Genomic DNA, 12,406 nt, shown 5'->3' with positions numbered 1-12,406 from the left:
GCCGTGCGGCGGGGCGGCAGGAGGAGGAGGAGGGAGATCGTGCGAGCCAGGCTGGGGACGGTGCCTCCGAAATACTTCCTGCTCATCGTTACACAGCACTTTTCTCCCAGACTCGCTGCGCTTTCCTTCGCCGTTCTTCCTTCTCCCCCCGCCCTCCCCGCGCCGGGGCTCCGCCGGCCGGCGGGGAAGCGGGGGAGGGCGCCGGTGGAGGGGGTGTGTGTGCGTGGGTGTGCGTGGGTGTGGGGGGGGTGTGGGGGGGTGCTGGTGTCAGGCCCCCGCCGAGCCCGCGGCTCCCCCCGCAGCCCCCGGCCCGGCGCTGCGCGGGCACGCGCCAGCCGTGCCCCCTCCCTCCCGCGCCGCAGCGTCACCCGCGCCCGGGGGAATCCGGGGCCCGCGCCATGGGGCGGGGAAAGCGGCGGCGGGGGGGGCGGGGGGGCGCCAGGGACCGCCGCGCATGCGCGGCGCGGCGACGGGCATATAAGGGGGGGCGCCGGGGCGGCTGCGGGCAGCGGAGCTGGCGTGAGCCGAGCGGAGCCGATCGCCGGGACGAGGCCCTTCGCCGCCTTCTTGCTGTCCAGCTGCCGAGCCGCCTCCCCGAGCCGCCGCCATGGTGAAGAGCGTGGGCAGCCTGGTGAGTCCGCTAGGCGCGGGGCGGCCGTTGAGCGCCGGGCGGTGCCGGCCCTACCTCGCCTTCCCGGCCCGGCCGCCTCGCCGCACGGGTGGCCCCGGCCGGCGCGGGCAGCCTCCGTCGCCGGGGAGGCGGCGGAGCGCGGCGCGTTTCTTCCTCCGCCTTGGGCGTAGGCGGCCGCCGGCCCCGGGCGGCGCGGCCCCGTCCCTCCGCCGGGAGAGGGGAGCGGGAGGGGAGGCCGGCGAGGTGAGCATCTCCCTCCCCGGCGGGAGGGGAGGGAGCGGGCCTGCCGGGGCGCCTGCGGCGGGCCCGGCCGCCGGGAGAAGCTGGGGCGAACGGGTGCCCCCTCCGCGGGCCGCGGTGAGGCCGTGGCCCGCCGGGGTTGGCGGGTGAGAGGCCGCGTGCGGCGGGGACGCAGCCCGGGTGGGCTCGGGAGGAGCCCGACCGACGGCTGGAGCGGGGGAAGGGGCACCGGCGGGAGGGCTCGCTCAGACCGCAGGGAGCGAGCGAGTAACTGTGCCGCCTAAGGCTTCGGGCAGTCGGAGGGAGGCGGGAGATGGTGCAGTTTCGTATTGTGGAAAATTGTTGCTCATCTCCCTTTAAAGTCTTACGCTTTATTCCTCAGGCTGGTAGCGGGCTACTACGGTACCCTAATTTAGAAGCCCCGGCTTCCTTATGGACTGCCAGTGTGTAAGGGACCAGGCGGCTCTCTGAGATTGGCCTGAGTTCTGGTGTGCTTCTGGATAGGAGTTCGTGGAAAACATGAATCCAGTTTTCCTGACTTGAAAGGAGTTGCTAGAGCCCGTTCCTGTACTTAAATAACAGGAGCTGCTGGCAGAAGAAGTATTTCCCTTGTTATGGTGCTGTCTGACTTGTTCAGTACACTAATGCAGCACCTCATTGTTTGGACGGTTCTGTGAATACAAACACGTCTGTGGCTTTGTGATACAGAATTGTAACAGCCTGGACCAACACGTGGAGAATACTCTGCTGGTGATGAAATAGTATGTGGTCTTGTGCACAGCAGCTGACATGGTTGATAGACAACAGGAGAGTATTTGTTAGCAGTAACTTATGAACCCAGATCTCCAAAAATACACTCTGTGCAAACTTAGTGAGCCCTTCATTTCTGGGAAAATCCTGCTGGGCTAGTCTTGCATTTTGAATTCGAAATTTGGTTGAAGTGTCAGTTTGATCTGATTGTGAGGGGCCTATGAGTGATGCTGTATGGCATCAAGTTTTTCTTAAAGGCTGTGCTCTTCTATAGCCAGTTACATGTATAAATGAAAAACATGGCAGGGTTTCACCATTGGACCGTTAAGGTATTAACATCTGACATGTGAGCATACTAGTTCTTCTGACCACAGTTTAAATACCTGTGAATGCAGAAAGCTCCTTAAAGGTACGATGAACGAAATGCCTTATCATTCAGGTCCTGGAGATGGAATGGTGTGTGAGTTCAGCCTGAAATTCTTATTCCGGTTTGCTTCTCTCCCCCTTCCCCCTTCTCTGTTTATGAGGGACAGAACAGGCGAACTTTCTGAGTGAGTTTTGAGGTTTTTGGTACAGGCTTGAAAGTGGAGAGTCAGTAAACCTGGCTTTGGAGGAAGAGCCTGCTCTAACTTAAAGTGGACTGGGCTTTCACTGTCCTCCCAGCTATGAGCGTTCATTAATAGTCTGCTGTAGTTAAAGCATGGTTTTGTTGCTTATCCATGGAGAGCATGGACTCAGCAGTCATGTTGACAACAAGATGTTAACATCAGCAACACCCAGAGTATTCAAGTACAGTGCAACTGGGATTTCTGGATTAATTCTGGTTTTCAGTAAAGCAGATTTGTATTCTGCTCTGATACAAAGAGGAAAGCCCCTTTTTCCACTACCTGCAAAAGCTTCTGTGAGTGACATCTGTAAAGGAATGTGAACATGACAGCTAGCTAGATGTGGCCCCTCTCCTAACACCTCTTCAGAAACTGACTAGCTTCTGAACAGTGGCGACTCTCAGGGTACCTTACTGGTCCCTCTCAAGTCCCTGCTAGTGGACAGAAGGAGCACTACTTCTGTCGGTTTAAGTATGTGGTCTTGAGATGGGTAACTCATCAGGGTTGTAACAGGGTTTGACTGTGGGACATAATGCCTTTTATAGCTGAAGCTAATGGGGTATATAAGCCGTTAGAAAACTGGTGTTGCCAAAGCTTTCATATTCACACTAGCTGCCTCTCTATTATTTGAGTCTAAGCACGTGTTGAAGACTCACAGCTTCGGATGGAGATGATAGTTTTAGAAGTGGTGTCTGCTAGGGAGTTCAGGCAGTTAAGTCTGTTTATGCTAGCTTCTCTATTAAAAAATGCAAACCACTAAATTATGTAGTAACCATTGGCAGTCAGGTGATGACTGGGTTAATCCAAGTTCAAGGGTGACTTGATATGTGTTGGAAATCATCTTTACAGCTAAGGACGATGCCATCTGGCAGATTTGATTAAAGCTGTCTTACCTATTGCTGAGAGCAGCAGACTCCTTTCAGCACTGTCCATAGTCAGTAGCCTCTATTTTGAGGTATTACCTGGTGCTGGGATTCCCTGCTGCACTAGAGGCTTTCATTACTAGAGCCCTTTCTCTTACTTGGCTCTTGGAAAGAGAGGCCTGCCACCAGTGTGTTTGTTGAATGCAGCATGCCCTTTTCTGCTGGAGGATAATACAAGCAAAATGAGGTCTTGTGTGTGCTCAGGGAGGTTGTAGTTAAATGCTCAAAAAAAAAAAAAAACCAACCCCAAAACCAACCAATGAACTTGACAGAGGTTTCCCCCAGTAAGGTAGTTAAGGTGCTACCTGAAGAAAATATTGGTTAACAAAGCCCTAAGATCCTCTAATAGTGTGTGACCAAATGGTCTTGTGGTGGGAGGTTCCCCTTGTGTTAACAAAGATGACTTGGTTTTTATATGAAATCTTGTCACTTCACGGTTACCACTAAAAACAACTGTGGAAGTCATTTGGACAGGTCAAGTAGTTTGTTTTGCCACCACTACTGTCTTCCTTCTTCCAGGGAACTTAAGCTCTCTGGGAAAACTTTCAAAACTTTCAGGACTTCTCCCTAGTTCAACATTTTTTAACTTGCAAGAGTAAGCACCTTTGGACCCTGCATGTCTTTTCACTCTCCCACAGCAATTTTAGCTGATGCCAGAGATGACTCGCCTGGTAACACCTGATTGTAGTCAGGACCATGTCTCTGGTGATGTGTGACCAACTGTAGGTATCGTGCCCTCCCACTCGCAACCATATTCTGTGCAATAGCAAACCAGAGGTGTGTGGCCATATGATGAACACATCCCAGGACTAGAATTACTTTTGCAGAATACAGTAATTATGCAGCTGGACAGAAGACTTAAAGGTAGGAAGAGGATGGTCTAACTGGCAGGTGCAGGAAGTGGAATCAGGAAAGAGCTGGTGATATTACAGTGCAGAGGTGTGAGAAGCTATACCAAAAACCAAGCTGGAGGTTTTGAAGGTGGGGAGGAGTGAGGCTTTACCAAGGAACTTGCGGTGTAAGTAGTTGAGGGAGCAGCTAGTATGGATTGCTGTATACAGGGACATTGAACTTTGTTGGTGGGAATGGGGTACTTTTGGGACTGGGGTGTAGGAATGATGCATTATGTACTATGTCAGTACAGGAGTGGGGTAATGTAGGGAGATAGGAAAACTTACTGTTCCCATCTCTTTCAGACTTGAGTGTAGGTGGTGTGAAGTGTTAGCTACTGATCTTACAGCAGAGTAGACTCTCTAAATGTCCAAGATGCAAGGATGGAAGAACTCAACGTGTGGAGGCCGTGCTCCTGAAGATAGCTACACTGGGAGGGAAAATGTCTTATTAACAGGGAGATGTAATGCCGGGTGTATTTGAAGTTACAGGAAGTTATGAAGACTTTCACATAGGTTTATACGTAAGAGTGCTGGTGCAGGACCTTTTGCTTGCTTGTTAAATATACGTGTGACCAGTTTGACTGTGTGCTCTCTTGCCTTGTCAACTGCATGGCACTCTTTAGCGGGGGGGAATAGCTTACTAGAATCAAGTCTTAATTTAGTGTGGCTGAGTGCAGAAGCTGGCATTAATTAGTTAACTCCTGCACTGCAAAACCAGCCACTGTGTACAAGTAAATATGGCAGTAACCATATTGCTTTCAGTTAGCTGTAGCTGACAGAACTCTAATGTTCTAGTCTGTTAAGTTCGGGAGAGTAAAGCAGCTATCTTTTGTATCCATAATCTGAAATGAAGTTTATATTAACAGCCCTCCTGAAGCTTGCATTGCCATGATAATGAAGTTGAGGAATGTTGAAGTGGCTTGTACTTGCTTTGGAAAAGACACTGTCAGGAAGTAGCTAATGAGCATTTTTTGCTTCTGCCTGAGATACTTGTTTGCCTCTTGGTAGCACGCAACTATTTATTGTTTTTAATGTCTTTTGGCTCTGCTAAAATGTTCACTTTTCGACCAGAAAACATGGTTAATGGTATGTAAGGAGCTCTAAATTCCAAAGAACATTGTCCAAAAATGATAGGTGTGACTGAGTGCAACAAACAGACTCAAAGCTCTAAATAAGTGTTGGGTTTTACTTGTGTAGTCTCGATGTGTAGTGTTGCTTTGGCTACTGATGTTGCATGTGGGTTCATCTGGCAAAAGTAGTAAAATAACTATCCTGTGAGGCTGCTTTAGAAAACATGCTGTAGAGTAAACCACACAACATCAAAATTATGTTAGCCATTGATTGGAAAAGACATCGTACTGGGAGAGTGTAGAAATATTTGTGTCCTTTTCAAATTCTGCAGAGGAAAGTCTGTCCCTGAATAAAATGGAAGTCTTCCTGCCAAGGCAGAAATGAGAAAATGGATTATTAAAAACCATAAGGATCACATTCAGAGGGTGACACTGAACAGAGCTGCGGAGTTGAGGATTGTAGGGTAGATAAATTTCTAGCTTATGTTTCCACAATTCAGTGAGTTGGGGTGACTGAGTGTTGTGGTCTTTTCTAATTGAAGAGTCATAAGACACTGGCTGATGATGCTAGCACTGATGAAAGCAGTTCATATTGAAGCACTTACATGATGGTACAAATACCCCAGTTAAGTGAAGTGTTTAAAGAGCTACCAAAATGGTTAGTCTGTTAAGGCTGAGAGCAAGGTAGCTTTGGGATTAGTCTAAATTGTTTCAGAAAGGAGGGGAAAAGTCATTAATGTGTTCAATTCCTTTTTTTGTAGTCTGAATTTGAGGCAGAACTGAAATCTGCTGGTGAGAAGCTTATAGTAGTTGATTTCTCTGCTGCGTGGTGTGGACCGTGCAAAATGATCAAGCCTTTTTTCCATGTAAGTAGCCTTTCTGTTTTTATTGGCAATTGTATGAAGTGTATATACAAATGTTTTTGTGCTGCTTGACAATAACATGGGGGGAACTTCCTTTTGCCACATGTGATTGCCAGCATTTTCTGGAAAAGGGAGAAGTCACAGGAGTACCTAGAAACTGTAAAGTTAAATGTACTGACCTTTGATATAGCTGGGAGCTCAAACATGGTTTAACTTCTGCTGTCCTAATGCTTACATGCATCTTGGGAATATAGGTACCTCACAGTTGCATTGCCTCAAGAGGTGGGTTATAGAGTGGAAACAATGCTTATCCTTCTGTACACAGTTACCATAATCACTCCAGCTGTGTTTAGGTGGCAGTGATGTCTCCTGGTAAAGTATGAGATAGGCTGTAGTATCTTTTGGTGATCAGCTGAAGGCTGTGAGAGAAAGCCTTTCACCTATGTGTTGATATATTTGAGTCTTCTCTGGGGGGAGTATGTTTGAACAAGTTTCAACAGACTCTTCCAGGTATTGGAGCAGAAAATAACATTTTTGCTCTGGTCAGCAAAATAGCTGATTTAAGGTAACACGGCAAGTTTCACTGGGGGGTTTAAGCAGCACCAGCCTTACAACTTATATGAATGTGTCTTTTAAAAGAAAGCTTTCCTGGAACACTGTAACTGCATAGTTTCTTATTTCATTCTAGAGTTTGTGTGAGAAGTATGGCGATGTGGTGTTCATCGAAATTGATGTGGATGATGCCCAGGTATGGTCTGGGGTAATGCTGAGAGAAGGCAGCTCATGAGTTCCACATAAGTGTCCAAGTGACAATGAAGAACTCTTTTTAAAATGTCCCTGTAGATACTGAAATAAAATGAGAGATTACTTCAACTTTGAGAAGCAGAGATAGGGGTTTAGCACTTACACAGGAAAGAATGATTTTTTATTTTTTTTTTTTTTTAAAGGACACCTGAACAGAACAAACTGCCTTGGTTATCTGCACACTTGCAGCCCTATGGCATGTGTGAGAACTTGGGAACACTGACCCTCTGCTTTGGGAGGGAGTGTTAGTCTAAGGCCTCAAGCTGCTTTGATGCAATCTTCCCTAAAACTAATGCCTCACAACTGTCTGGTGATCTGTCTGGTCTCTCCACTGCTCTTGGCACTGTTTCCTCTTTCATGTCTTGAATTAAGTGCAATAAAATGGCTGCTGTAAAGCAGTTCCAGCAATGTCAAATAGGTACTTGCACAGTGTCAGGATGAAACACAAGTGTTGATGTAGGGCTCTTGAGCATTACAAATAGTCATCTCTGTTTTGATGCAGAGGTCCCTTTTTTTCCACACACAGAGTACAGGTATAGTAAATGTATCTTTGCTATTGCATGAATTAAATGCTGAAGGGAGGATCTTTCAGGTTTACTTCAGGGAGAGCACTGGTTTTGGTAGAGATGGACTACCAGAAGTGTTTTTGCTTCATTTTGAGCAGTAATGGCTTTGCCCTGTCACCTAAACAAAAGGCAGCTAGTGGGTTCTAAACTTTAAACATCCTTCAGACATGCACAGCTGAAGATTGTTTTCTGCCTCTTCCAGGATGTTGCTACGCACTGTGATGTGAAGTGCATGCCAACGTTCCAGTTCTACAAGAACGGAAAGAAGGTAGGCTCTGCTCTTCTGGAACTGGAGCAGGGAAGCTAAAACACTTGAAAGAAGATTGGAAATGTTAGACTACATAGCCTGCTTTCTCTTTAATGTATCTGGGGCACCACTGGCATTAAGACACTCCCGAGAGTGAGCAAGTTCATCTTGGTGCCGCATTTGCTGTAACATGGACCAGCAGTGAACTGATGAAGCAAACCCTATTGTTCACAGGTAGTGAACTGAGTTAGTGTTACAGGTCGGTCTTACCGGCAGAGCTTCATGAGAGATTAGTGGGGTTAGATGCCGGGGTTAAGACTACTAGTCCCTCTGCCTAGCACCTTGCTTTTTACCAGTCTTGGTTAGTATTTTTCTCTGGATGCAGGTCATGTTCAAGCAGAGACATGACTATATTGTGCCTGTGCAATCCCACCCAAACAGAAGTCTCTAACATGGTTGAATATACACACAGCTGAAACAACTGCTTGGATGCTTTTATATAGAAGCTGTGTAACCTATGAAGTGGAGGTCCTGTTGCTGTTGGAGGACTGAACAGGCCTCTTGTGCCTGCTCTGCCAAGAGGTGGATGAGATGGGATGTAGACTATGCTCTAACAGTGTAGTGGGCTGCCTGTGCAGGGTAGTTGTGAATGGCTGTCTGCCTGAGCTATTGAATTGCTGACCTAAATGTGTTATCTTGGGCTTTTAGTTTGCCAAGCAAGCTGAAGGTAGGCTTTTCTAAAGTAAAACAGGGCCTGGATGGAAGTTTCATGGCTGAGGGCAATGGACTTGCACCTGAAGAGTGAGTGTCAGATATTGGGTGGCCTTCAGTTCAATTCAGTATGGGGGCAAATCATGACTACTAATGAACCTTTGACAGTTTTCTCAGGGTAAACTTCCACAGCTTCATAATGTAACTGGAAGAATTGCGATTATGATGTGACAGTGTGTGAAGGTGACACGCTTAACCCTGTTGTGTGGCTTTTTGATTTGGGTGACCTTGGCAGTTCTCTGGACACATGAGTACCAAGCAAACAATTTCATGGCCTGTAGTGTGGTCTGCTCTGTACCTTGCACCCCTGCAGGTACTAGAAGACAGAGCTGCTGGTTTTGAGACATGAATGTTGCCTATATCATTCTGCTGTGTAAGTTGCAACAAGGACAAGTCTCTCGGGAGAAGCCAGGCTCAGGGACAGGTCATTTGGAGCAATCCTTCCAGAATTTGATTGGTAAGGGTCGTGAGCAACCCAAGCTAACTTTGAGCTACCTCTGCTGTGCAGCGACCTCCAGAGTCCCTTCAATCCTGTATTTGAGTCTTGCACAGCATTGGTTCAGGATCAGTGTCTTTTCCCTTTCCTGTGTAGAAGGCTCCAGCAGTGGTAGTCTGGAAGTGATTCTGTATAGACTTTTGTCCCAGTTTTTGCATGAGTTGAGTGGGAGATGAATAGATGCACACCTCCAAAATACTGCCATGTTTTGGGGGTGAAAACATTTTAGTGGTAGCAGAGTTGAATAGGTGTATAGGTGGATGCTGTGCAACTGTTATGAAGCATTGGATGCAACAGTTTTAAAAATCAATCTCTCTTTACAGGTGCAGGAGTTCTCTGGGGCCAATAAAGAGAAGCTGGAAGAGACCATTAAAAGTCTAATCTAATCTCCAGCCATGGAGACATTGAAGCATGACTGCTTCGGCTAAGTTATAGCCTCTAACTTTTCTACTTTTAAAAAAAATCTAAACAAACTAGCTAGTGGTGGAAACTATCCTCCAGATCTATATAAATGACTACAATAAAGTGTAAATTCTTCACTTTCAGGTATTGCCTTGTGTTTCAATGAAAATGAGAGGAATTTTGTAATGTCATCAAGGTGTCAGTTTTTGATGTGTTAAAGGAGTACTGTCTGGATACAAAGGCTCTTGTAAAATGCAGCCTGATCTATTACTGGGATATTGCTGGGGGTGGAAAATTGTGGTGCATGGGATGGCAATGACAGTTGCTTTAGGAGAAGTCTGCTGCCACCTTACTTTTGGGTGGTAGTTGCCAGGCTATAATCTGAAGAGTGGTAGTCTGGCTTGCAGGTATGGAAAGGGGAGTTTAGGAGTTGTAGAAGAGACAGTGGTCACTGGGTGGGATAGGTTCTTTCTTTTGTTACCTCTTTTTAGCTAAAGATTCTTTTAAAATCTGTCAAGCTTCATTTTGGACTTCAAAGCTAAGATTTGGCTGTGTATTAAGCATCAGAACATAATACCAATCCTACCATGGAAGTGTAAGGTAGGACTTGGAGCTGCTGCCTTTTTGCCCTTTCAGTTTTGCCTTGCCATTGGTGTACCTTTTGGTTCTATTAGTAGCAAGGTATGTTTAGTCTCAAGAGTTGGGCTGCTTTGTTCCTAGGCAATAGTCTGGAACAAATGACTGAAGAGGTAAAAATTGTAGTGTCTTAAGCCCCAAATAATTTAGATTTATGTATTCTTGTCATCTTCATTTGACTGCACTATTGCATTCATAGAACATACTGGACTCTTCTGTGTGCTGCACAGTAACCTGGACCCTGCAGTCTTTCAAATCCACATTGGGCTGTCTAGACTAATGCTGACCTGCCAGCCTCTGTGTATTATTCAACTACTCTTCCCAGGCTCACCAAGCAGAACTGCTGTGTTTTTCTGCCATATCAAAATGGCTTTCTTGCTGGCTTGGGTGTTGTCCTGGATAAGAATTCAGTAAATGAGGAAGCAGGGCTGTAGCTAGCAGCTATGCCTAATGCTGTGGTTAGCGCTAGGTGAGCTGTGCTGCTCATTGAGTATCGGTGATGAAAAAGGAAGACTTCCTGCTACATATGCATACAACATGGGATGAGTGGGCCTCTTGTCCTTGTGTTAAGGAGCTCATGTGTGACTCCGCCTTACGCTCATTTCACAAGCATGCATGAATTTCCTGGCTCTTGAGGATTGGGGGCCTTCAACAGCCTGCTGCATATGTTGCCTATTTGAAACAAGATTTTTCTAGTCTGAGAAGTGACCACACCTTTTAGTTGAGGATGAGCCATCAAGGATCTTCTTGGATGTAAGCTCTGGGTTGTGATTATGCAATAAGAAGGACATGCAAAATGTTTTCTATGCAGCTCTGGCTGTTTGACTGAGAGGAGTGCAGCTGTTTGTTTAAAAGACTGATCACCCAGGAAAGAGGGAGACCACCACCCCAGGTGGTGCCATGGATGGGCTTGTGGGAAGAATAAAATGAAGCTGGAGCAGGAATGCACCATTAACACCACACCATCTAAAAACAAGCATGGCTTTTAAAAGCAGTTCCTGGCTGGCCTGCTTATTCTCTTTCTCTGGGCAGTAGCTGGGAGCAAGAAAGGTTTTAAAGAAATCCCTGGTGAAAAGTCCAGGTGAAGTTCAGGAGAAGCCCATAACATCCAGCTTCATCTTTAAGAAATAAGGAAGCTACAAAGATGTGCTGCAACATACAGTGTTTCTGCTCAGGTGAGGCCAGACCAGGTTGTTACCTACTGGAGCAGGGGAAGGGTGCAGTTAGCGCTGCTCATGTGTTGAGTTTGACTTGATGCTCTTAATGACACTCTGCAATAACCCTGAAAGATCCAGGTAACAGAGAAGTGACTGGAAATTCAAGATAGGATTGGGGAAGATCAGAAAGGCTGGAATAACTCTTGTGCTGAAACTGGGGGTTTCAGCAAAGCAATTCTTACAAGTGCAGTTAGTCTTCAGCTTCCTGAGCTGCAGTATCTTCCAGTTCTGAGAGCTGGCATGTAGGCATAGCGTGATGGAAGATAACTTGCATAGCCTTATTTTAAAGGAGGTGTTCTTTAAGGCTTGGCTGTTTGAGGAATATTCAGTGAGGATATGTGTGTTACCTAAACTTTCCCTTTAAAGGAACCAGCAAGCATATTCTCTCCAAATGCATAGTTATGCCAGAATCTGAGTGTTTGAAGTTGGCCCTTGTCATTAGAGGTGATGGAAAGCAAAGCCTAATGGTTATACTTAGCTGAGATGTAAGGAGTCTCAGTTCCTACAGCAACAGTGCTCCTGCTGGGAGGAGAGAACCCCAGTTCAGGATGGGAACTGGACTGAGTCTTCCAACAGGCAAGAACATGGGGTTTTGGCCTCTAACAAAGCCTAGACATAGCAAATAAATGTTTTGCCCTAAATGGAATGGGTACAAGTAGCCTTGCTAAAAACTTGGGCTGTATGCCCTGCCACGTGGGTGTTATGTAATACCCTGGAGGGCTCAGTGGGTGCATTTTTTTGCTTGCTTGTTTTTCATGTGAAGGAGTAAGACCAGTATTACCATATGCTAGAGAGTAGTGCAGCAGAGTCACTCTTTCATTGAACTCTGTGATCTGCTGTTTGCATGAACAGAACTGGCTGATTTGATCCAGTGATGTGAAAAGATGCCTTCAAGAGGGAAGTGCTAGATGGCCAACTGACTTGAATGTTTGGAAGAAACTTGATGTACATGGCAGAGAAGAAACAACATACAGAGGTTTCTTCTGGGAGTCAGGGCTTCAGGAAGAAGTTCTCCTCCCCTCAGGTAATGACTGCAGTCTTTCATTTGGCTATGAAATGGCTGGGTTCTGTGCCTTGCTGTCAAACCAGTAGAGCAAGGTGCTTTTGTCTGCAGGCCTGTTACATAGCTTACTTTCTTAGAGTGGGCTGGCCAACAGGAGGAGAAGTACTTCCCTGAGCACAGCAATTGGAACACATGGCTGGAATAACTAGGCTTAATGAGAGAGGACTAATGGTGGTGAAAGGGAGGGCCAAGGGGTCACAGTGAGTGGACAAGGGAACTGTGTGTGATT

At 46.7% G+C, this 12,406-nt stretch overlaps 1 protein-coding gene across 2 annotated transcripts; it reads left to right on the top strand.

The window, feature by feature from the left end:
- The first annotated feature begins 471 nt into the window (after window positions 1-471).
- On the top strand, window positions 472-9,404 carry TXN (thioredoxin). 2 transcript variants are annotated; one of them, XM_030003314.2, is made up of 5 exons: window positions 472-631; window positions 5,874-5,978; window positions 6,664-6,723; window positions 7,548-7,613; window positions 9,183-9,404. In XM_030003314.2, the coding sequence occupies exons 1-5, from the start codon at window positions 608-610 to the stop codon at window positions 9,243-9,245; spliced, it is 318 nt and encodes a 105-aa protein (XP_029859174.1). In that variant the 5' UTR covers window positions 472-607; the 3' UTR covers window positions 9,246-9,404. The 2 variants fall into 2 exon arrangements, with proteins under 2 accessions (XP_029859174.1, XP_040976573.1); XM_041120639.1 differs by lacking the exon at window positions 472-631 and adding an exon at window positions 4,307-4,551.
- Window positions 9,405-12,406: the final 3,002 nt, after the last annotated feature.

The sequence above is a fragment of the Aquila chrysaetos genome, chromosome Z (assembly GCF_900496995.4).
Source record: "Aquila chrysaetos chrysaetos chromosome Z, bAquChr1.4, whole genome shotgun sequence".
Classification (NCBI taxonomy): domain Eukaryota; kingdom Metazoa; phylum Chordata; class Aves; order Accipitriformes; family Accipitridae; genus Aquila; species Aquila chrysaetos.
The sequence above is the reverse complement of the archived record's forward strand: the minus strand, read 5'-3'. Positions and strand labels throughout refer to the sequence as shown.